This window comes from Lepidochelys kempii, chromosome 3 (assembly GCF_965140285.1).
Source record: "Lepidochelys kempii isolate rLepKem1 chromosome 3, rLepKem1.hap1, whole genome shotgun sequence".
Lineage (NCBI taxonomy): Eukaryota > Metazoa > Chordata > Testudines > Cheloniidae > Lepidochelys > Lepidochelys kempii.
In genome coordinates, this window is record NC_136382.1 from 150,060,329 (window position 1) to 150,085,737 (window position 25,409).

Consider the following 25,409-nt stretch of genomic DNA (forward strand, 5'->3'; position numbering starts at 1 on the left):
CTTCGTCAGAGGGAAACCACTCAACGAGAGAGGCGGCAGCAAGAGAGAAATCCCTGCCGCGGGGGCTGGTGGGATCGGGGAGTCGCACGGGGGTGTGCAGAGCTCAACCTCCCAGCATGCTCTGCGCCCCTTACAGGTCCACCTGAAGCGGCCTCCGAGCACGTGGCACTGGCACCGAGGCACCCGGCTGCTCGGTGGGGTGGGGGTGAGCGGAGCTCGGCCTGGTCCACTTTCTGCAGAGCTCGGTGCTCCGGTCCCCTGCACCAGCTGCTGGCCAAGTAGCAGCGTGGAGCTTGGTGGCAGGGGCGGAGTCTTACTGGTAAACCCTACTTACTTGTCCATTTCCTTTTTGTCTTCAGTGACAGTTCCCCTTAGGCTTGCCAACTGTGTAATCACACAAACCCAAACACCTTTGCCCCGCCCCTTTTCTGAGGCCCCGCCCACTCACTCCGTTCCCCCTCCCTCAGTCACTCGTTCGCTCTCCCCCCCTCAGTCTCTTTCACTGGGCTGGGACAGGGGGTTGGGATGTCCCAGCTCTGGGCTGGGGCCGAGGGGTATGGAGTGTGGGAGGGGGCTCTTGGCTGAGCCTAGGGCAGGGGGTTGAGGTGCAGGAGGGGTGGGGGTGCAAGGTGTACTGGAGGGGGCTCAGGGCTGGTGCAGGGTGCAAGCTGTGGGAGTTTGGGTGTGAGAGGGTGCTCAGTACTGAGGCAGGGGTTTGGGGTGTGGGAGGGCGTGAGGGGTGCAGGAGGGGGCTTCAGGCTGGGGTAGGGGTGCAGAAGGAGGTTCAGGGTGCAGGCTCCGGCTGGGAGGTGCTTTCCTGGGGTGGCTCCCAATTGGCAGCATAGTGGGGCTAAGATAGCTCCCTACCTGCCCTGGCCCCGCACCGCTCCTGGAAGCAGCCTGCGGCTCCTGGGGGAGATGAGGAACAGAGGGCACTTCCTGGCCAATAGGAGCTGTGGAGTTGGCACTTGGGGCACGGGCAGCCATAGGCGCCAACTCTGCGGGTGCTCCAGGCTGGAGCACCCACGGGGAAAAATTGGTGGGTGCTCTACACCCACCGGCAGCTCGCCTCCGCCTCCTCCCCTGAGCGTGCCGCCGTGTCCTGCTTCTCCCCCTGGCTCCGAGAGTTTGCCACGCTGGGAGGTGGGAGGAGGAGGAATGCGGCACACTCAGGGAAGAGGCGGGGCTGGGGTGGGGATTTGGGGAGGGGTCCAATAGGGGCAGGGAGGGGGCAGAGTTGGGACCTGGGCACGAGCACCCAGTGACACCAACAAAAATTGGCGCCTGCGTGGGCAGCGTACAGAGACCGCCCGTCTCCCACCAGGGGCCACAGGTATGTGCCGGCTGCTTCCGGAAGCAGTGTGGGCCCAAGGCAGGCAGGGAGCCTTAGCCCCGCTACGCTGCCGGACTTTTAGCGGCATAAAATCTCCCATTTTGGTGTCAGTAGCCTCTGGGAGATAGGGCCTGATTCTGGGAGACTCTCAGTGAAACCAGGAGGGTTGGCAACCCTAGTTCCCCTCTCTGATGAACCTGGACCCTTGAGCATTGTCCCCCTGACTCCTCTCTGACTGGCCTGGCAGCTGGTGGGTCTTACTTTTCCTTTAGCCTGTTGTTCAGTTCCACCGATTTGGGGCCCTGTGCATCATATATTTATTAACTTTTGCATGCTGGGGCCCAGGTTTCTTTTGTTGTGGACAACACTTTCCATATCTCCAATGTTCAATAATAATCAGCATTGCTAACCCCGAGTCATGAATCAGACCCCAAAAAATCATGATTTAAAAAAAAAATGTTGGGGTCTTTTTCTTTGCCTTTGTCCTTGGTGACTTCACGATACCTTCATGTCTTGTTTTCAAACTTTTTTTTCCCTATTAGGACAGAAACTTATTTTTTTAAATGAAAGGTGAGATTCTCCCTTAATTCCTTGCTTCCAAGAGCTGACATTTTCAGAAAGACATCAAAATTTTGTGGGAGTTGTGATAAAATCACGAGAGTTGGCAACAGCAAATGAAGATTACAACCTGGAAAAAATCATGTTTCTGTGTCAAAATTGTATACCTACCATGTTACAGGTAATACCTCTAAGTCCCATAAAGTGAAAGGACCCGAGGACATGTTTGACCTCTGTATCGTTCCTCAAGTTGTTTGTGTACTGACAATCCTCTGTGCAAGGGGTGATAGGGCTTTCACATGTGAAGCTCTCACCTGAGTTTACCGTACTGCCGGTACAGTCCGTGGGCCTATTCTGCTGGGCTTGGGTCAGCACCCTGAGTACACACGACAGAGCCGTGGTGGCCCCGGGGGGAGAGAGCCATGTAGCTTCCTCTCATAAACATGCAATGGGGGCTGGAGATCTGCTGGTTTCCTCCCGCTCAGTTCGTGGGCATCATGGCCCAGAGGGTGAGCCCTGGAGGGTTGGGATCCACATCCTGTACCCTGGGGAGCAGGACATCTCAGCAGCCAGGCCGGGGCAGCTACGGTTTGAGCATCACTGACCCCTGCCTGCAACCTATGGCCCTAACTTGAGTCCACGCAGCAGCCAGTAACAACAGTCGCGGGGCTGGGGGAGTGAAGCGCAGAGCAGCAGCTGGACGGGCTGGGCTCGCCGCTGCAGACGCTGGCCGCCGAGGTGAATTCTGAGCACGCGCAGAACAGAGCCTGCCCCTTTAGAGTTACGGCTCTGGCATCGATTGACTGGGCTGCTGCGCCCGCGCAGGCGCCGTGGGTTTGGTGCCATCTTTGTTGTGGGCACCGGAGGCAAGCGAGCGTCCTGCCGCCCGGAGTTGGATGGTGCCACCGTCCCCGTTAGCGATTGCTCCTGTCTGCTGCCGAGGCCGGAGGGTGCAGGCGGGATGGCGGAGCGCGGCGGCTCCTCGCCCGCGGGGGGCTCCGGCCGGACCTGGTGCCTCAGGCGAGTGGGGATGAGCGGCCAGTGGCTCCTGCTGGAGAGCGGCGGCGGCGGCGAGGTGAGGCGGGGGCTGATGAGCAGGGGGAAGGGGTCCGTGGGCTGGTGGTGGGGGGCGGGGGCAGTGAGGTGTGGTGGGGCTGAGGGCTCCCTGGTGTTCCCCATGTGCCCCAAAGCCACTGTTGAAAAGGGGCCCTGAGCCCTGTAGGCCAGTGATTCTCAACCTTTCCGGACTCCTGTACCCCTTGCCGGAGTCTGATTTGTCTTGTGTTCCCCCAAGTTTCATCTCACTTAAAAGCTATTCGCTTACAGAATCAGACATAAAAATACAAAAGCGTCCCAGCACACGATTACCGAAACATGGCTTACTTTCTCATTTTTACCATATCATTATGAAATAAATAGACTGAAATTTAAATATTGTACTTACGTTTCAGTGTATAGTGTATATAGAGCAGTGTAAACAAGTCATTGTGTGAAATTTTATGTTGTACTAATTTCGCTAATGCTTTTTGTATAGCCTGTTGTAAAACTAGACAAATATCTAGATGAGTTGATGTAGCCCCAGGGGTATGCGTATCCCTGGTTGACTGCTGTAGAGGCAGCAGCCCTTGGGGTATGGGGCGAGGGTTGGTTGGTTTCCATTCCAGCCCTTGTCTCTTTGGTGGTGGGGGGCGAGGTCCAGGGGGTAGTGGTGAGTGCAAGCTCCTCCCACTCACTGGGGGAAGCCACCTCTGCTTTACAGGCGGAGGGTCTCTTTGCTGACTAGGGCAGAAGTGTGGAAATCTTGACAGAGTGGTGGCAGCTTCCTCAGAGTTGCTTTTTAATGGTCCTTTGAATGAGTGAAAGTCTTCTCCAGAGGTGTTACAGGTCCTGCTAGGTGTTAGAGTCCTAGCAGAGAGTTTGTGACCTTTTGTTTCCTCTTGGACATCGAAAAGGCCTAAAATGTTTGCGGGTGGTGATGGAGGGGAAGCAGAATTTTTTTTCTTCAGAGGTTCAGGGAACTGGAGTGGGGGCTTTCTCAATCTTTAATTGAAGGAATGAGATGCTGAAATTCTGACAGATTCCTTCCACCCTGCTGTTTACCAGATATATATTAAACAGAATGGAACAAAAAAACCAAAATAAGGCTTTAAGCAGTGAGTTAATTTCCCCTCTCAATACTAGAAAATCAGGATTAACAAGACATGTAAGAAACAGGTGAGAATCCTCTGTAAAAATGAGTCTTTCTGATCTGTGCCTTACAGAAGCTAAAAAGGGTACAATAATCAGAAATGACTAATATAAAGTAGATACCGGTTAAGTAATTTATGTGTGGAGTAGTACTCAGGGCCTTGAAAAAGACATGATCAATACTGATGTATGCATGTGTAAGTTTTCACTTCCTTGAGGATCATGTGACTTTCGGCACAATTCTGGATTGTTTGGTAAATATGTGAAATGCTGGGTTGTGTTCTTTCATAGTTTCCAAGACCAGAAGGGACCATTGTAATATAGTCTGATCTCCTGTATAACACAGGTCATAGAACTTCCCCAAAATAATTCTCCCCCTCCCCCGTTTGAGAACCTCTATGGTAGACTGAAGAGCCTATTATTAAATATTTGTTTTCCATGTAGGTACTTACAGACTGTAATCAAGTCACCCGTTTACCTTCTCTTTGTTAAACTAAATAGATTGAGCTCCTTGAGTCTATCACTATAAGTTTCAGAGTAACAGCCGTGTTAGTCTGTCTTTGCAAAAAGAAAAGGAGTACTTGTGGCACCTTAGAGACTAACCAATTTATTTGAGCATGAGCTTTCGTGAGCTACAGCTCACTTCATTGGATGCTCAAATAAATTGGTTAGTCTCTAAGGTGCCACAAGTACTCCTTTTCTTATCACTATAAGGAATCCTTTAATCATTCTTGTGTTTCTTCTGAATCCTTTCCAATTTATCAACATCCTTCTTGAATTGTGGACACGTATTCCAGCAGCAGTCATACCAGTATCAAATATAGAGGTAAAATAACCTACTTCCTGAGATTCCCGTTTATGCCACAAAAGGTCACTTTAACCCTTTTGGCCACAGCATTGCACTGAGAGCACATGTTCAGCTGACTATCCACTCTGACCTGCAAATCTTTTTGAGAATCACTGCTTCCCAGGATGAGGTCCCCCATGCTGTTAGTATGACCTACATTGTTTGTTTCTAGATGTATACCTTTACATTTAGCTGTATTAAAACACATATTGTTTGCTTGTGTGCAGTTTACCAAGCAATCCAGATTGCTCTGAATCAGGGGCCTGTCCGCTCCCCCATTTTTAGTGTCATCACTTTATCAGTGATGATTTTGTGTTTCTTCCAGGTCACTGATAAAAATGTTAAATAGCATAGGTCCAAGAACCAATCCCTGTGGGACCCCACTAGAAACACCCTTTCAATGGTGATTCTCCATTTACAATTACATTTTGAGACCTATCTGCCAACTTTTAATCCCTTTAATGTGTGCCATATTTATTTTACATTGTTCTAGTTTTTTAATCAAAATGTCATCTGTTATCAAATCTAAGTACAGTACATCAATGATGTTACCTTTATCTTGCTGCCTTTGCTATTAATTGTTGGACCACAATGGTATTTTTCATTTCTCAGCATGAACTTTCAAGTTGCATTGATGACTGTCTTTCAGCTGTGCCATACTCTTCAGGTAAATGATGACTCCTGTGAGAGTCACAGGGATTGGAGGAAATAACTAAACTGTTCAGATGCTTTGTTAAATTGACTTAGAGATTGAACAATAAAAAACTTCAGCCTCTCCCAAGTTAGAGGAACCACAACTCCTGCTCTCATTATTCAAAAGGAAAATTCTCCTCTCCAAGTGAGCCTTCAGTGTCTGAACTCCAGCTCAGTAAGAGATTCTAGCTGTCTCAAGTAAGATTGGAGAGTCATACTGCTATACATCAATGTCTCTGTAGATGCTTGACCAACCTGAAGGACTTTATGCAGCTAAAGCTTCTAAGATTGCTCACTTCAGTTCTGAACAAAGAAAATGTGAGGATGCTAGCCTCACGTTTTTTCTGAAGCTTTTATCAGAGACTTTTTACTAAGCGCTTGTCTACACTAGCACTTTACAGCACTGCAACTTTCTCACTCAGGGGTGTGAAAAAACACCCCCCTGAGCACTGCAAGTTTCAGTGCTGTAACCTGCCACTATAGACAAAGCACCAGCGCTGGGAGCCATGCCCCTTGTGGAGGTGGCTTTTTTTTCAGAGCGCTGGGAGAGGCTCTGCACAAGCCACGTTGCCAGTGAAGATGTGCTCCAAGTATTCTAGCCAGAAGGCAGAAGAGGGTTGGTTGTTGGAGTACTCAGTTAAAGGAGATTTGTTATCGGTTAAATCTAGGGTGGATAAATATCAATGTTTTTTAAAAAAAAAAAATAAAAAAAATCAGATTTTTTTAAATTTGGATTTTTTTGATAAAATGCTTTTTGACGAAAAAACCTATCTAAAGATTATAGCTCAAAGATATCTCATCATGGAATAGGGATTATAAATTCTAACTCTATAGTATGAGATAATATATTCATGTAATGTTTAAGAAAAGTTTTGTAAATGAATTCCAATAGTTCATGGATCAGGGACCCAATCTTATAGTGTTCCACAGGCTTCTGTATAGATTATTTAGGTTAATCTTTCTATCTACTCAATGAGACTCAGGGCTCAGTCTAGAAGATACCATCACAGATGCTTAGTTTTGCGGTTCTCAGACTGTGGATTTGTGTCTCCAGAGATAACATGCTTGTTAACAGCAAAAATGTTTTTAAATAAATAATATATAGAGGTGCAAAATAACAGACCTCAACCCTATTGTCCCCCTCAGTTTGTATACACAGAGTCCATCCCTTACCTCTCTCTAAGAGTGCAAAGTTTCAAAAAGTTCAGTGAATAGAAGATTGTTGGGGCAGAATAGATCTGGACAAGGAGAAGAAGTCTGGAGATAAATGTGAGAAGGGAGGGACAGGCAGTAGAAAGAAAAGTGAAACTGTTTGAGTAGCATATTCCAGAAGTCTTGAGGTCTTTCTGAGTGTAGCCTTCATTGATTTGAGATCTACCAGACCAGTCTCTCACGAGAAGGGCAAACCTATAATGGCAGCAGTCCATAAAAGAGACCCAGTTTGGGAATATTTTAATTAAGTTCCCCTGCCTGTGGGTAAGACAGGCATGCGTGCAAAATTCAAACAGTGCAACAAAGAAATGCAAGGCCTGGTTGCCCAAAGGAAACAACATCATGCGGAGTGTTCCTTCTCAGGAGGAAGCCGCGTTGAAGATGATGAAAGGAACATGTCTGAACATGCAGGATCTTCACCCAACAGGAATGCACTTTTATGTAGAAATCCATGATTAAATCAAGTCTTTCTGACTAGTGATTTAAATCATGATTTAAATCACATCCACCCTGGTTAAATGGACACAAATGTTCCCCACTCCTAAAACACCAGTGTGCGTCAGGCGTTTTCAAGGCTTCCCTCTAGCTTTTGACTCTTGGATTTAAACGTGAAGTTATGTCACGTTCAATAAAAGTTATAAGTAGTAACCACTTGTGTGGTTAGTGTTAAACTTACTACTTTGTACCCCAGTAGAAACTACTGTACAAAGCTAATTCATACCATGTGTTTATTTTACTGTATTTAAAATCAAAGCAGATCACTCTTTCTTTATTGTTGCTGATGGTGGCTATTAAACTGTTTTTATCTTTAGGTAACTATAGGCCGAGGATTTGGTCTCACCTACCAGCTGGTCTCAAAAACCTGCCCACTGATGATCTCTCGTTACCACTGTGTTTTCAAGCAGAATGCACAAGGCCAGTGGACAGTTACAGACAACAAGGTACTGAGATTGAAGGAGTTTTAATTGCACTGAGAGATATTGAAGATGACTTCCCATTTGGGAGCTGTGTCTTAGTAGCTGCGGGGTCATAGTTATGAAGTACAGGTAACCTTGAGTCATGCTGTAATATAGTCTAACTTGGGTAAAAGACCTATGGGAACATTTGCTTCTAGTTGCGCACCCCGAATCTGGAACTTCATCCTAGCTGAGGCCCAGAATGCAGTGTGAGGCTTATTCATGTCTGACTACAAGGGATACTTCCTGCTTTTAGCTTCTTCTCTTTAATAGAGCACTTTAATGCTATCAGATAGTGAAATGCTGTGGGGAGTATTGGTCCTAAGAGCCTGTCTGTGAACTTTGTATTGCTGTGCAAAGAATAACTATGAAGGCTGGCATTCTTAAAAAGGATATTGCTCTTGCAATGTTAATTAAATGCTGGTGCCAGTTATTGTAGTGGCACAACTATAATTTAGTTTTAATAAACTAAAGTTGGAGATGGTTTTCTGATCATGAAAGTGGCTTTTGATTCCATTGGTGGACATGAAACACATCTTCATCATTTGGCTAGAGTAGAGAATTGAGATTCAAGTTCTAAAATGCCTACTATCTCATTTGCTGACAATGGCAAGTTGCTTGCCCCTTTAATTCAAGTCCCTTTCCCCACACTTTCCTTCAGGCTGGAAAATTATTAAAGTCAGGAAGCTGAGTGAAAACCAGTTAGATGTAACATTTGGAATGTTCTGTAGTACAAGTTGACTTATAAAGGATTCAGTTGTAAGGCCAAGAATAGGTGGAGGGATTAGAAGACGTACAATGAGCATTATTAAAATCTCAACCTTGTTTGTTTTGATGCACACAATACAAAGTGCATAGCCAAGACTCTAAATGCTTTGTATTTTTAATATGAAAAAAACCCCCAGAAAATAACCAATCTCCCATCTACAAATACTAGCTCCAAGAATCCCTCCCTCCCTAAGAGCCAGGAAAAGAGGTGGGCTCTACAGCATGCCCTAATAGTCAACAGATTCCAGTTATTTTGGAGGTGAAATGCGGTGAGAGGAGTAAATTTTAAAGGGAAAGATCCCTCATGCCCGATCAGCAGCCCTCTGTCTCCTGCACACAGCCCCAAGTAGCAGCGGTGTTGTACTTTGAATAGAAGATTAGTTACTACAGTCCTTGCAGAGTGACTTGTGTGCACCCACTGGAGACAGTAAGGGAGAGGAGATGTGCTGACCCCAATCATCTGTTCATATGCACCTTCTCACCATTTTAGCTGTAGTTCTCCTTCCACAGAAGTAAATTTCACACTTTTCTTGGAAGGAAAAATAGAGACGAGAAATAGGCTAGATCCCTATAAAAGTAAACTAAAAATAAAAGGTATTAACTTTTTCTTTCCTATACTTGAGACCTTCTGTTTTTACATTTGCTGTTTAAAATTCTTCCGGGTGAACAATGTGTTGTCTGTGATGGCAGCTCTACCTCTGTTCTTTTTGTCCACAAAGGCAAGAAAATACACGGTGAAGGATCAAAGCTCCAGTTTCTGTTCTGGGGCTAGGGTAACTGAGAGCTTCTAGATGATCTGGATGTTGAGGTTGTATATCTAACTGCATTGTGATGCTTCACTTTGTTCTCTCTCAATAGTTTCTCAGTCAGAGGGCATTCTTTAACTATGCTCATTCTATTTCTGAGAGTGTTGAAATGCACCCCTTAGCTGGCTTTTAGTAGATCAGAGTAGAAAAGGCCTTGCTGAGTCCTGCAGTCAGTTGCCTTGAAATATTTGTACAATACTGCACTACTGATCTCCAAATTTTCCTACAAGTTAGGGCTGGAAGAGACCTTCTAAATCTGTGGTGTCCAATCTTTCTGGGGGGTACCAGTCATCCACAGCAATACCATTGGCTATACCAACCTCTCTTTCATTGGGGCAACAGAGGTTCCTTGTTAAGCTAGGTAGAGGTGTCTACCATACCAGTCATGTAAATCTGAAGTTCTAGTCCTGAAGTATATAGCAGTGGTTGGAAACCATTGTGCTAAGTCATCAAATGTTACCAGTGATGAGCTGCCAAAATCTTAACAAAGGGTGGCCTCCTCACCCCACGAGGGGGTCATGGCCCGCTCCCGCCCCCATCCAATCCCCATGTTCCTTGACACCCCCCCTTCCCCGGGACCCCTCCCTTATCCAGCCCCCTCCCCTGTCCACTGACTGCCCCTGGAACTGGGCAGGAGAGTCTCGTGGGCCACCGAAGTGGGTGCCCACCCCACCCCGCCCCTAAGAGCCAGAGAGACCTGCTGGGGGGCGAGGTGGGGAGTTCCGGCGGTGCTTACCTGGGGCAGCTCCCAGGAAGCATCTGGCAGGTCCCTCTGGCTCCTAGGAGCGGGGTAGCGTAGCGAGGGGGGGAGCAGCGGGAGCGGCCGCTCCCCCCACTGATCACATCAAAAGTGGCGCCTTAGGTGCCAACTCTGTGAGTGCTCCAGGGCTGGAGAACCCACGGGGAAAATTTGGTGGGTGCAGAGCACCCACTGGCAGCTCCCTGCCCCGCGCCCGGCCCTAGGACACCTCCACTCTGCCTCTGCCCCTGAGTTACGCTCTGCCCACCCCCACCCGGCTTCCCGTGAATCAGCTGTTCGCACGGGAAGCCTGGGAGGGCTGAGAAGCAAGCGGCGGCTTTGCACTCAGGCCGAGGGAGGTGGAGGTGAGCTGGGGCAGGGAGCGGTTCCCCTGCGCTCCTTCCCCCCCCCCCAGTTACCTGCTGCTGCGCAGGCAGCCCTCCTCGCACCCCACCCCCCCCGCCCCAGCTCACCTCCACTGCTCCTCCTTGGGCCTGAGTGCGAAGCCGCCACCTGCTTCTCAGCCCTCCCAGACTTTCCGCACGAACAGCTGACTTGCGGGAAGCCAGGGGCGGGGAAGCAGAGTGGGGTGGAGCGTAACTTGGGGGCGGAGCGGAGGTGAGCTGGGGCTGGTGGCGGGGAGGGGAGCTGCCAGTGGGTGCTCTGCACCCACCAAATTTTCCCCGTGGGTGCTCCAGCCCCGGAGCACCCACGGAGTCGGCACCTAAGGTACCACTTTTGATGTGATCAGTGGGGGGAGTGGCCGGTTGTTAAATTTAGAAGCCCTTTTAGAACCGATTGTCTCTTGCTGGACAACCAGCCCTAAAAGGGCTTCTAAATTTAACAACCGATTCCAGCGAACCGGTGCGAACCGGCTCCAGCTCACCACTGAATGTAACCCCTTGCTGCACCTGCTGCATGTTATCATCTCTACTGTTCCCTCAAGCTTGTTATCATATTTCTTTGGGATACTTCCATTGCTGATGACACTACAGTCTGTACTGAGCACAATTCAATTCTCAACTTGTTCTTATTGTTAGGAAGTTTTTCCTCTCTTGGTGTCTAATCTAACATAGCCCTCTTTTTAGTATAAAACCATTGCTATGTTATACATCTTCTGGTATGTCTTCTCTTTCCTTTTGTGTTTCTCTACTTTTGTACAGAGCTGGTTTACGTTTTCCCCTCTGCTTTCTTTTTGTATAAATTTAGTCCCTTTAACCGTCTTTCTTTGTAGCCTGTTCTTGAACTCTTTGGTGACATGCCCAAATAAGTGTTCTTGACAAATCATTCCAGTGTGTCATTGATCTCTGTTGCAGAGTCTTTCCTAGGGGCTAGCTCAAGCATTTCCCATTAAGCTTCAGACCATTGTTTCTTCTTTAAACCACCGTAGATAGTTCCTTCCTTTTCTTCCATGTGGTTGCCTAAATCAATTTTATTCTTAAGAGTTGTAGAAGAAAACCCTTACTAGTGGTATAACTAAATTTCTCTCTCTCACACATACACACGAAAAAGAGACACTGACTCAGTTGTTTGGGTAGTGCAAAAGCTAGTTAGACAATTTGTTGAATCGTCTTTGAAATATTCTTTCTGAAAAGGTAGGCTTTGTTTGCAGCAACCAAATATAACTTGTGGAGGAGTTAACTTAAATGTACATTGATAAGTTTTGTTTCAGAGCAGCAGCCGTGTTAGTCTGTATCCGCAAAAAGAACAGGAGAACTTGTGGCACTGTAGAGACTAACAAATTTAGAGCATAAGCTTTTGTGAGCTGGGTCATTACACATATCGAATCTATTTCCTTAAGTTAAATATCCTCACACCTTCTTGTCAACTGTCTAAATGGGCCATCTTGATTATCACTACAAAAGTTTTTTTTTCTCCTGCTGATAATAGCTCATCTTAACTAATTAGCCTCTCACAGTTTGCATGGTAACTTCCAACTTATCTGTCTATTTATCTTACTATATGTTCCATTCTGTGCATCCGATGAAGTGAGCTGTAGCTCATGAAAGCTTATGTTCTAATAAATTTGTTAGTCTCTAAGGTGCCACAAGTCCTCCTGATAAGTTTTGCTGATTTCTGTTTGTTTTCAGAGTTTAAATGGTGTTTGGTTGAATAAGGAACGTCTTGATCCTTCAAAGGCCTATCCAATAGGTGAAGGAGATCATATTCAACTAGGAGTGCCTTTGGATAACAAAGAAACTGCTGAATATGAATATGAAGTGATTAAGGAAGAATGGGAGAAAGTTAGTCCATTTTTAGCCCCGAGGAATGACCAACTGATGGGGAAACCTAAGGGTGCAAGAACTAAACGTAAACTTAGTTTGGAGGAATCAGAGGCATCTGGAGTAGAAGGCCCTTCGAATTCAAGATCTAAAAGGGACAGAGTGTCCAGCGATAGTGAACCTTTGGGTATTTCATGGGGGAGGGCAGAACTGGCCAAACAGCCAACAGAAAACATGGATGTCAAGCTACCTTCTCCTGGACCAAGCATGGAGGAGGATAAAGCTACAGTGTATTGTAATCCTATGAACTCTGAGAAAGCTATATCTCTTAGCCATAAGGACCAGAAAGCCTCTAGCCTGGCACAGTCTTGGACTGGTTTGGAAATGCTGAGGAAAACCCTGGGAAATATAATGAGGCTGAAAGTCAAGGTGGACGAGAAGCAGACAGCTGTTTTGAGTGTGAAGAAGAGCAGGAAGTCTGGCCAAAAAGAGATCAGGGTGATGGAGCAGGAGCTGCAGGAATTGCAGGACCAGTTGTGCACTGAACAGGAACATCAGCAGCAGAGGGTGCAACAACTGGAGAAGATATTCTATGAGGAGCAGCAGCAGCAGCTTCTGGAGGTATGCCCATTTGTATGGAAATTATCATCCATTCCAAAGTATGCCAAACATACAGACCTAGAGAATGGGTAGAAACAAGAGGGGCTTGACTAGGCAAGAGATTAGTAATGGGGTTTAACCTCAAAGGCAGGTTCAGCACAAATTGATAGTAAAAAGCATTATTGCCATTTGAAAGCTGAATAGTCTGTGTGAAATGAATATTATTTCTGTGTTCTCCCTTGTGGTTGTAGAGAGGACAAGGACTGACTGGGTCGTTGAGACTGAACTCCTCTTCTACCTCTAGACATAGGTTACCAGGTCAAGACTGAGTTGCATTGGAAGCCCCTTCCCATTCAAGCAGGAGAATCAGTGGGCACTGCTATTCCATTGATCCAGATTGCCCTTCCTGCATTTTATTCATTAGACAATTTCCTTACCTGTAAATACGGTTTCCTTCACAAAGTGCTCAATCTGGAAGTTTTACAGGCCTGTATACATTCATGCAGATAAGTAACTAGCTGTCAGATTTAAAAAAAAAAAAAAAGTTTTGGTCTCTGTCTCTCTGTACTTGAGTTTGTTAACAAGTATGTTTGAAAGCAAGAGAGAATCCAACTGAAAGTGGATTGGTCATTCTGCCTAGTAACTGGGAACACCCAGGAAAACCTATTGGTCCAGATAATTGAACATTTCATTGTAGAACCCTTGCATACAGGAAGACAGATGATTCTCTCTCTCTGCCCATGCTGGAGGAGGGATCCAAAGCAGAGGTGGGAGTTGTCTACAGTAATTAATCTCTTTAGATGTTCCCAAATGGAGTTAAAACATTTCCATTTCCCCACTCACAGCCTATTACTTCCCTTTCTCTGCCTTATGAACATTTTAGTCCCATTAAAGCTAAAATAACTTGGAGATGTTTCAGATATTTAATACCGAAGGATATTGTCTACAAAGAGTTATAATGTGTGAGTTTAAATGGCTCTGATCATTCAAGAGCCTGGGAAGCACTGAATGTGAGATATTTCTTAGGTTTGCTTTACACTGGCGACACTTCCTTAATTAATCTGTTTCGAACATGAGAGAAACTCCTGTTTTCTCTCTTCTCCCTGTTCCTCTAGGCCAGGGGTCTCAAACACATGGCGGCCCGTGGAGTTATTTGCTGCGGTCCGCCAAGCTCCCAACCCCATCCCCCCGGTGTTTTTTCCTGTGGCCGCCAAGCTCCCCTCATCCCCCGCCCCCAGCGCGTCGGGTCCCTGCTCCTCCACCTACCTCCAGGCACTTAGCGCTTTCCATGAGGGAGGGGGAGGAGCCGGGAGCTGCGTGCTCAGGGGAGGAGGCGGAGAAGAGGCGGGGCAGGGGCAGGGATTTGGGGAAGGGGTTGGAATAGGGGCAGGGAGGGGTGGAGTTGGCATGGGGTGGTGACTTTGGGGAAGGGGTTGGAATGGGGGCAGGGAAGAGGTGGCAAGAGGCAGGGCCTCATGGAAGGGGTGTAGTGCGGGTGGGGCCGGGGGCAGAGGGGTGGGCTTTTATATCTTTGTATGAAAAAGTGTCAGTGATGTGGCCCTTGGGCCAATGTACTAGTCCTCATGTGGCCCTCATGGTGATTTGAGTTTGAGATCCCTGCTCTAGCCCAAAGGTAGTCAATTGGCAGACTGTGGGCCAAAGCCGGACTGCCAGACACTTTTGAATGGACCCCAAAATCTTTTTATTTACTTATCTTTTTATTATTATTATTATCATTATTATTATTTTTCTCTGGAGTCTGGACTGTGACCATATCTTGACAAAAATAATTAACTAGCTGTTCCTGACCTCTTTATATTGCTTAGTTTGGTTCCATAATTGTTTTTCTTCCTCCCAGCAAAACTCTCCTTTTGTGTCTTATTTTTTCAGGGAGTGAAGAAGCAAGGGGAAGAGAATCTGAAGGAGCAACTGGCCCAGGTTCTGCAGGAGGTAATTTACTACAAAGCTAGGCGTGGTCCAGCTGTGTAATGTGGGGAATGCCTAAACTTTGCCTGCTATTCCCGCAACTGGCCAGGAGCCCTAGGACTGTCCCTCAGGAACAGATTGCAACTGCTTTTCGTCTCTGTGATATCGGTGACAAGTTCCACACTCCATGATAACTGGCAAACAGAAATACTGTGGAAAAAGAGCAAAAATACACTAAATACAATCTAAAAGCTTTAGGTAGCTTCAATGAATATTTAACTTCTCAGTTGGCTGAACCTTTGCTAACTGGCTTTTTATAAGCTAGCTGTCACATCTCTAGCTGCTGCTTTCTTTTTTCTAAATCAGCTTTTATTGGCATATGTCATGGTATTTCCATGCAGTGTTGTTGTAGGATATTAGACAGGCAAATTGGCTGAGGTAATATCTTTTATTGGACCAACTTCTGTTGGTGAGAGACAAGGTTTTGTGCTACACAGAGTTCTTCAGGTCTGGGAAAGGTATTAAGGCTTGTTCTATACGACAGAGTTAGGTCGACATAAGCTACCTTATGTCGACCTAACTATGTCAGGCTATGTCTTCACTGGCAAGTTTTTGTGCCCCCCCCATTCTCCCCTTCAGTCGCTGGAAAAGCTCCGGGTGAGGATGTGCACCACCGACACAGGGAGGGTAGTGTGGACATCAGCCACCGCAGTAATTACTGTGGTGGCTGTAAATTGACCTAACATACCTTGATTTAAGATTGTAGTGTAGACGTGCCTGAGAGTGTCACAGCTAAATACAAGATGAACAGATAGTTTAGCATAAGTAGTTAGCACATATTTGATGGGACCATTCAAGGTGAAGTGGCCCATTAACACCCCTTTAGTCATAGGACAAAAAGTGAGATTAGTGGGTTACAGATTGTTGTTATAAACCATCAGTCCAGTGTCTTTATTAAGGGGTTTAGGTTTATTTATATTTATACTTATATTTATATTTTTTCTAGAATGACTAAAATAAAAGAACTTTGTTCATCTGTTTTTGTGTTTAAATACCAAAGTAAATTAATGTGAATGGGACAGCTCTTGTGTCTCCATTGCTCCTTGTCCTGGGATCTAAGCAGGCAGCACCATCTGCTCCTCCCTGAAAGGAGCCCAGATTTTTTGTTAGGCTCAGAGCCTAATTAGGTTAAGGCCTAGTCTACATTAGAAGTGCTACTTAGGCGCCGCTGCAGTGCGTCTGGTGAAGATGCTCTTTGCCGATGGGAGAGCTCTCCTGTCAGCATAACAACTCCACCTCTGCGACAGGCGGTAGCTATATTGGTGGGAGAAGCTCTCCGGCCAGCATAGCGCTGTCCACACCAGCTCTTGGATGTGGTTTATTCACATCCCTGAGCGACATAAGTTATACAGAAGTTAGTGTTAGTGTAGACAAGGCCTGAGGTATGGATAAGAAGCTAACTAGGGCTATCCTGGTTACCCTCAGCCCAAGGAGACACTCCCACTGGGAGTTGGAAAACCCTGGAACCTCTTGGGATTTAACCCCCAAATTCTTATGTCACTACCTGATAAGATAAGAACGGCCATACTGGGTCAGACCAAAGGTCCATCTAGCCCAGTATCCTGTCTTCCAACAGTGGCCAATGCCAGGTGACCCAGAGGGAATGAACAGAATAGGTAATAATTAAGTGATCCATCCCCTGTCACGCATTCCCAGCTTCTGGCAAACAGAGGCTAGGGACACCATTCCTGCACATCCTGGTGTAGTGAGGCACAACTGGGGTATGATTTATATCTCCCCAGAAATGTACTTCTGATAAACTGGGTTTGTATTTTCTGACCTATACTGAATCCAGTGACTAACCCATCTATTGATGTATTACATAAGGGTATTACCCTTTTTAACTGAGAGTCTGTTTACTTAGTGCTTGAGTTTTTTCCAGTTGTGCGTTACCGTGTGGCCTACATTTTACTTGCTTATAGAAGACTGATCCTTTTGATTCCTCATCTAAAGAAGTAATTTGAGTCCTTAAGCCCCTAGGAGTTGGGCTCATGTTGCACTGATTCAGTAAAAAATTGGCAAAAATCTGTGAGTGATCAGGATGGTAGGGAGCATGTACGTTTCATTGGGGCAAGTTATGAGAATCTCTCTGGATTTATATTTTCACAGCATCGTGCCCTGATGGATGAGCTGAGCCGTAGCAAGAAGGATTTTGAAGAGATCATTCAAGCAAAGAATAAAGAGTTGGAAGCGACTAAGGTACTGAACTGAAATTGATTTTTCTGTTATGTTCATTAGAGCAGCACAATTTGCTGCCATGGAGGAAACAGGTTGTTCAGTACTTTCCTTAGAGCTTCCGATTGCCTGGAGCAGTGGAAATCTTGTATATTGAGGAGGTGACTGGCTTGCTTTCCGGATGACAGGAAAAGATGCCTTGTTTTGACAGTCCCCTACATGGAGTGGCACTGTGAATAGGCATTAGTAGAGGAAGCTCAAACCCAAAGAGAGAGTGCAGAGCAGAGAAACGTGGCACAATGTGCAGGAGCAGTGGCCCAATCTTCCCTCCCTCAAAAAAAGCCCTACCGAACTGAGTGAGTTTGAAAACTAGTGTTTCACTTTCTGTTAAAGTTCATACAACTAAACTGCATCGAGCTTCTATCTGGGACTGAAAACAGCAAAGGAATTGACTGAATTAAGGCATGTCTCCTCCTGCACTAGGGCATGATGGAAAGCAATCGAGACAGCTCTCTATTGTGCCTACTCTAGGAGGACATGGCATCTCCCATCTTTGGCTGCATTTCCTTTGACTTTCGGTTCCTTCAGAACCTTAAAATTGTTTTAAATGTAGCTTTGGTTGTGACTTTCTCCATTTTACTTAGGAAGTAGACCAGATGCCTAGTATACCTTGGTGACTAGCAACCTGTTACATTTCACTCTACATCACTTTATGAGACCAAGGAAGCATCTTAAATTCCCAAGCTTCTACTTGTTTTTTTGCACTCCTCCATTTGAACCGTTTTGGCTGAACAGATACTTTCTATTCCTGCTGCTACAATAGTTCTTCTGACCTTAGACCTTTTATGCCAAGTTCATCCTGCGGTGAATTTTTGCTTCAAGGAAATATCCTTTAAGTAGTTAGGAAAGATCTGGAAGATATTCTGGAAAGCCTGACTCAGCTTGTACCTTCTTCACAAAAGTAGGACGTCAGTAATTGTTGAAACTATGTATTGTAACAACTATCTCTGCAGTGTCTGGGATTGTTCTCTGTACTGCTGTGGTTGCTGATTTGAAACCCCTTTCTTCTCCTCTCCATATAGAAAGAATGCAGACCTGAAACAAGAAAACCCTGGGATTGTGTGCTGTATCTGTCTCTTTCCTCCACTGCTCCTGCACCCCATCTCCTGCCCTTATTTAGTAAACCCTTTGCTCCTCAGCAGGTGACCATGTGTGTCTTCCTTACAGGAGGAGAAGGAGAAGGCGAGAGCGCAAAAGGAGGAGGTTTTGAGTCAGATGAATGATGTACTGGAGAATGAGCTGCAGTGTACAATCTGTTCTGAACACTTCATTGAGGTACAGTAACTGACATGGCTTTGTTCAGAAGGGAAAGGATTTAAGAAGCTTTTATTTTCAAAAGTCAAAGCAAAGTTTTTGTTGTTGTTGTTGTTTTTAAGTTTCTTCCCTTTAGATCTAGGAAATTATTCACACTGACCCAGATTTTTTTGTTTTGCTCCCCTTGCTGAGTATTGTTACTTTCTATTGTCAGTTATACCTACCCAATTTCATTGAATTAACTGGGGTTGCATGGCTATAACTAAGGGTAGAATTTGACTCCCCTTCAGTAATCCTAGAAGGGACACTCAACTCAGATTAGGCCTGAAATGTAGGCTATTAAAGCATGAATAGAAATGTTTATTTTCATTTCAGTGGGTCATTTAGAAATTCCTTCTTAGCAGTTGAAACCTGAACACAATGACCTTGTTCTAGTGTCTGAGAATCAGAAAATTAAACTCCATCTAGTTTCACTATGGAGTGGTGCCTCAGGAAATATGCTTTAAATTGAAAGCATGGTCTAGTGTTTAAGGCTCAGGACTGGAATTTTGAAGTTCTTGGTTCTCTTCCGAGTGCGCCACAGATTTGCTGTAATCTTGGGTGAGTTACTTCATTTACCAGTTTTTCCATCTGAAAAATAGGGATAATCTTTACGTACCTTGTCTTGTAAGGATTGGTGGTTTCATAAGTACTGTGTGATCCTTAGACAGCAGGTACTAAAGAAGGGCACTAATATTTTCTCTAAGAGGAAATGCCCATATGATGTTTTGCTAGTTTCACAGGATTTTTTTTTTTATCCCAATCTCAGTGCTCTGATGGTGTTCTTCCTGTTGACCTCCACAGGCTGTCACTCTGAACTGTGCACACAGCTTCTGCTCCTACTGCATCAATGAATGGATGAAACGTAAAGTGGAGTGTCCCATCTGCAGGCGGGAGATACAATCCAAGACGCGCTCCCTGGTTCTGGACAACTGCATTGACAGGATGGTAGAAAACTTGAACTTGGAGATGAAGGAGCACCGCCTGGCTCTCATCCGAGAGCGCAAAGGTGAGAGGTGGGTGGATGAGGTGTGACAAATGCTGTCTCTGTCTCCGTGTCTTTAACAGAACTTCCTTTGGCACTTGTATACCACAGGAATGCACTAGGAATGCACAGAGTCCTGGGAATGAACCTTTATTCCTGTATGAGGTTACGGCTGTGTCAATATTTCCAGTAGATTTTTCAGAGGTTAGGATGGGAAATCATTTCAGAATATGTTACATAGCCAGATTGTTGCATTGTAAAATAGTTTGAGGAACTTTCTAGAGACTATATTGTATGAACCGTACTAATCAGGGAAGTGGGAAGACTTCACTACCTGAGGCTAAGCAGTATTAGTTTATTTGGTGATATTTTTAGTAAACTATCATTGCTCCGAGCAGGTCTTGAAAAATCTACCAAGTGACTTCTAGACAGTGGGTTAAACCTACTGGCTATAGGTCAATATGAAAGCTGAGTGGTGGGAGGGCTGGTAGGCAAGTTCCACGGGCAACATGCCAGGGAGAAGCGTGGCACCAGCACACAGTTACTGGATATTGTTTTCTAATCTGCTTTTTTAGAGGAGTAATTTATAGTTGGCATTGGATGGGAGACCGCTGAAGATAACTGGAGTGCTGCATGTAGTGTTGCTGATTCAGCAGGTCTCACTCTTCCCTCTGAGTCAATATTGAATTTAGTGCCTCAGCATGATTGAGGCACAAAACCATGGTTCTGTCCACTTGTAATTAAAACAAGACTAGTAAGGGTGTGAAGCTTGATATCCTGCCAAAATTCCAATGTGGGTAACACCATTCTACATCCCTGTTTCAAATCTCTTTCTAGAGCACCCATCACTACTATCTAGGTGCTGAAATACAGAATTTATTCTCCACTGCTCTTCCTAAAAATGGTTGTTGCTGTGTGCTGTTAAATCACTACTTGGTTCCCCTTTAGAGGTGGGTGCATGATCCCTTTTATGTATAATGTGTACAGCTCTTTGGGATCCATCCTAACAAAAGGTGCTTTTGAAATATTTCAGATCCTCCTTGGTGAAACAGAATGACATCACTAAACATTGTCAATGCTAACCTGAAAAAAACCACCTTTAGCCAAATCAGTCTGATTCCCTCAGAAAATGCTGCACTGCTCAGAGGCTTTCCAGCACTGCTTCATGGATTGCTTTCATCTCTGCAGAACTGACTCTGCTCAGGTGTAATAGCCTAATATGCACATCTGTAGAGTACACCAAAGCAGCATTGAAGTGTCTTGTCGTGGAGTTAACGGTGACCAGATGAAATGGTGTCTTTATGGGAATCCACTTCATTCTCACGTACAGGAAATCAGTGGTTCTCAAACATTTTATCCTTTCCTCAGGCCCCAACTTCATGTGAGCCCGATACAGTGTTTATTAATTGAATACTACGGCAAAGAAAGTGTTATAATAGCCTTTATTTTGACACATTTCAGTGAGATGGATGAGCTTGTTTCTATGCAGTGTTGGAAAGATTGACTGAAACTGGAATGAGCTCCAGTTATACATGGATTCCAGAAGGGAACTGGCTGGGAGACAGGCTCAACAGGGAATGATTAGTTATATTTCAATAGTACCTAGGAACTCCAGTCAAAGATTAGGGCCTCTGCAAACAAGTAACAGCAGACAATCCCTGCCTCAGCAGGCCCATAGTTTCCAGAGGCTTGAATGGAGTCATTGTTGTCCTCCGAAGTCTTTTGCTCCTTGATGCCCCTCTCTGACTTTGTTCCTTTTCACCCTCCTTACTGATAAGGCCCTGAGGTAGCCAGCTGCTGCAATCTCCTCTGGTGACTCCACATTGATTGGTACCAACAAGGGAGCATTTGGTTGGGTACCAACAGGGAGAGCATTAACAAGAGGTGAAGAGAATGTCTCCTTGCCCTCAGTGCTATTCCTGCAGCCCTGTTGGAACTGGAATACGCATACAAGAAATCAAAGAAAATCCCATTCATGTTGTTTTTTCAAGATTATAAATAGAAAAGACAAGCCCCACCCAGATGGTCTCCAGACCTACAGCTTGAAAAACTTGCTGTAAAGCGTACGGTGTGGCAGTAAGAGGAGGTACTAAAGTTTCAAAGAGAATTCTAGCAATTAGCACTGACTGTAATCTAGCCACCAGCTAACTACAGTATCTGTGTATGTTTTGAATGCAGAGAAACAGGATGTCTTAGTGAACCCAGCCACGGACAGTGAGAGCAGTATCATTTCTTCTATCTATTCCATCTTGTCGATGAGCAGTTATGACAGTGATGACTTTGAGGAGGACTCTGACTACGATGATATCTATGATATCTATGGTATCTGAACTCCCATATCACAGATTGGATTGCCTGTGAGCCATGCAGAATCAACCCAAGTGTGCTTGGATCTACTGCTGTCAGAGGTGAATGGACTGGATGTTTGGAAAGATAGGCGTTGAACAGCCTGGAATTCGAGCTGCAGACGAAGAGTGCTTATCAGAGCACTGTTTTTGTTTTTAAATGAATGTATAATTTCTTGCCCTCTAAAGCATACAAACTGGAATTGTGGGGGTAAACTAATGCGTGTCATGCTAAGTATGTTTACATACAAACTTTGATTTCCATGATCACTTGTGACCTGATCAGTAGAATAACGTCCTGGTTTCCCTGCATGCTCCGCTGCTTGTCTGCTGGGTTGAATTACACCTATTCAAATGTTTGTCTGTTTCCTTTATTTCAGCTAGTGGAGAGAATGGATAGATATTTGAGCAGGCCTGCCATTCCATCCAGCAGATAGCAGAGGTACACCTAACACACCAGTACAGTGCCAGTTTAATATGGGTTTTCCTTGTGTGATTTTACATGACCGCTTGACTCATGCTTGTCTTTGTGTCGTTAAGCGGTAACACTTGGCTGACTGTACCTGTACCGTCCTTGGATCCTAGAGTGCTCAGTTCATTGTATGTTGGGGTGCTGGGTCTCTGGCTACTCTACTGCTGTCACTTATTTTCTGTTAGGTAGAGATGGAGAAGACCGAATTACCCAAGTGTCGGCCTTAACCAGTGCTGTACTCTTGCTCGCAAAGCATCTTAGTCATTCTCTTTCCAGGCCTTTTCCTGCTTAAAGGAGGTGGGAAATGAGCACATCTAGGAACAATAACTTAAAAAACCTAGTCAGTCCCTGTCGGAAGCGGAGATAACTTTTATCTCTTCAGAAGTGCTGCTGCTATTTGAGTTAATGGAATGTCCGGTGGTCCTGGTGGGGAGGTAGCATCTGTGGCAAAACACAAGGCAAGAAGGGGGAAAGTACTGTATCTACATATTTTTACTGTTTACAAAATGTTGCTGTTCAGCTGGGACATAACACTAGCCTTGCAGCAAAGAAAATCCTCACTGAAGAGCTGGTGAACAAATCTTGCATCGTTTTTGCAAGCACCTGACTGTGAAGTTCTGTTTTCATTGGCCTATATACTTGAGTTAGTTTTGTTAGCTGAAAGGTACTGTTTGAGTGTGTGAGAGAAAAAAACCACATTTATCTGTAGTAGTATTTCTCTATCCATGTGTACGTATGTACCCGTTTCTGTATTTCTCCTGCTTCAAAGAAGAGAAATGTGAACCCGCTTCTGCTGTTCTGCCTGCCACACCCAGAGACACAAACTTCATTCTGCTAATTACTTTTGACTTTAATGATAAAAACGGGTCCTGATCTCGTTTTTATAGATCTGGTTGCTTAACGTTAAAAACATTTTCCCTTCTCATAGTCATAGCAGCCTTAGCATTTTACTGTTTTTATGAAGTTATTCCAAAAGACTCGTTCATTCAGGGAGTTGTATGATAAATCACACAGACCATTGTGCCCTGCATTTGTTGGGGCAGATAAGCCAACAATTTAATATAGTTAAAACACACAGCACCCTAACCCTAGGGATGTAGTATTTCTTAATTTAAACTATCCTGTGCTAAAGAAAAGACTCACTGCAGGAATGTGTGAAGGGTGCTGCCATTCCATGAGGCAAGTGTGTCCTCCTGACATGATTTGTGTGATCAGGATTGTAACAGGGACAAAATGTCTGATCTAGGAACCAAGGTGCAGGTAACTATCACCCTCCTTAAACTTCAGTATAAGGTTTCTCTCCTGCTGTGGAGGAGCCAACACTACCTTGAGGTTTTCTGCTCTCCTGTGCTCTTGACATTCAGTTCCTACATGCATATTCTCTTTAGAAGTGCTAGTCACTTGCGGGGGAGGAGTGTCGATAGAGGATTGGGAATGGTTGACACTAACCCAGGTCTCTCTGTGGAAGAAGGGGATCTGTTTCCATTTAACATGGGATAAACTCTCGGGAGCCCAAGGATTACAGATTTCTTCTATCTGATGTATTTTGCCATGTTGCTGTATTATTCTTTCTGCCTGTTTTATTTTTACTAAATATATTTATTTTGCTTCTTTGCTATTTCTGTCATTGTCTAATTATACCTGTTCCAAAACTTAAGTCAAAGAAATTAATTTCTCAGGGTGTCTGTGGGTGGTTTCTATTCTTCCCTAAAGCCAGTTAAAACCACAATGCAAGGAGGACTAGGATTAATGAAATCTGCTCACCTTCCAATACTGTCAGTAGTAGGTGCATTGGGTGTAGATGAGATGATGTGATAGACCAGGGCATTGCTCACCTGCATGTACCCTTTATCAACAAAATAGCCCTTCACAACTGTAAATTTCCCCCCTTTAAAATTAAATGTGCTCTTTGCAAGGAGCAGAATAGCAGAAACACTCTGAGGACAGACTATCCAAGGAACAACCATGTGAAAAGTGAGTTCTGCTAAGTAGGGTTACCTTAACGGGCACCAGATTGTGACAGCAATAGTTCAAATGGAGCAATAGTTGGCAGCTTCATGTATTTTGGGTTCTAAGGCACAAATAGAGTTCTTCGTCCAATAGATATTAGTAAAGCATGTAAAATAAGATTTACCTTATGGTGGTGACAGAATACATGGTCTGGTAAGTGAATGTCTACTGGAAAACAAGAGTAAGGCTAAAACCTGGCATCGTGCATTTAACCCTTTGCAGTTTTAAGGTCCTTGGTAAGTCTTAGTCATCGACCTTGTTCCTGATGCAAGAACATAAGAACGGCCATAGTGGGTCAGAGCAATGGTCCATCTAGCCCTGCAACCTGTCTTCCGATAGTAGCTGGTGCCAGAAGCTTCAGAGGGAATGAGCGGAACATGGCAATTCGGAGTGATCAGTCCTCTGTCATCCAGTCTCAGGTGCTGGCAGTCAGAGGTTTAGGGATACCCAGAGCATGGGGTTGCATCCCTGACCATCTTGGCAAATATCCAGTGTTGGACCTGTCCTCCATGAATTTATCTAATTCTTTTTATGAACATAGTTATACTTTTGACCTTCACAACATCCCCTAACAACCAACGCCACAGGTTGACTGTGCACTGTGTAAAGAAATACTTCCTTATGTTTGTTTTAAACCTGCTGCCTGTTTATTTCCTTAGGTGACCCCTCGTTGTCGCGTTAGGTGAAGGGGTAAGTAACGCTGCCCTGTTCACTTTCGCCACACCACTCATGATTTTATAAACCTCTGTCCTATCTCCCCTCAGTCGTCTCTTTTCCAAGATGAAAAGTCCTAGTCTTTTTAATCTCTCCTCCTATGGAAGCTGGGCCTAGCTCCACCTCTCCGTCCAGCCCTAGGCAGTAGCCCACGGGGCCTTAGGGTTTCTGCGTCCATGCAGAGAGACTGCCAGGGCCAGCCCCCAGGGCGGCGCGGGGAGTGGGGACGGGGGAAAGCCGGGTACCCCAGAGCGCCGCCCTGCTCGTCCGGCTCTAGCCCCTCCTAGTGGCGGGGCGTGGCCCAAGGATGCCCCGCCCCGCAGCGGCGGGCCCCGACTAATGGTCCCGCCCCCTTCTCCTTCCTCCTCATTTCCCTCCCGTCCCCGCCCTCTTTTCAACCCGCTCTCGGGTCGCCCCCCGGCCCCAGCGGCTCTGGGCGCAGGCGCGG

The 25,409-nt window shown here is 45.5% G+C and overlaps 1 protein-coding gene across 7 annotated transcripts; it reads left to right on the top strand.

Moving 5' to 3' along the window:
* Nucleotides 1–2,795: 2,795 nt before the first annotated feature.
* On the top strand, nt 2,796–23,858 carry RNF8 (ring finger protein 8). 7 transcript variants are annotated; one of them, XR_012158188.1, is made up of 9 exons: nt 2,796–2,966; nt 7,643–7,771; nt 12,190–12,942; nt 14,812–14,871; nt 17,017–17,106; nt 18,310–18,417; nt 19,240–19,451; nt 20,454–21,506; nt 21,599–21,686. XR_012158188.1 is itself a non-coding variant. In XM_073338525.2 (9 exons), the coding sequence occupies exons 2-9, from the start codon at nt 5,539–5,541 to the stop codon at nt 21,748–21,750; spliced, it is 1,551 nt and encodes a 516-aa protein (XP_073194626.1). In that variant the 5' UTR covers nt 2,883–2,966; nt 5,538; the 3' UTR covers nt 21,751–23,857. The 7 variants fall into 7 exon arrangements, 5 of the variants coding, with proteins under 5 accessions (XP_073194625.1, XP_073194628.1, XP_073194627.1 ...); XR_012158189.1 differs by having other exon boundaries at nt 20,454–20,801; nt 21,599–21,656; XM_073338525.2 differs by lacking the exon at nt 20,454–21,506 and adding an exon at nt 5,538–5,592 and having other exon boundaries at nt 2,883–2,966; nt 19,240–19,444; nt 21,599–23,857.
* The last annotated feature ends 1,551 nt before the right edge of the window (nt 23,859–25,409 follow it).

Excerpts from the sequence above, each read along its gene's own strand:
- RNF8 (XM_073338524.1), top strand. The coding sequence starts at position 2,853 with ATGGCGGAGCGCGGCGGCTCCTCGCCCGCGGGGGGCTCCGGCCGGACC. Across the intron at positions 12,943-14,811 it reads AGCAGCAGCAGCTTCTGGAG|GGAGTGAAGAAGCAAGGGGA; the intron begins GTATGCCCATTT and ends TTATTTTTTCAG. Across the intron at positions 19,445-21,598 it reads TCTCATCCGAGAGCGCAAAG|AGAAACAGGATGTCTTAGTG; the intron begins GTGAGAGGTGGG and ends TTTTGAATGCAG.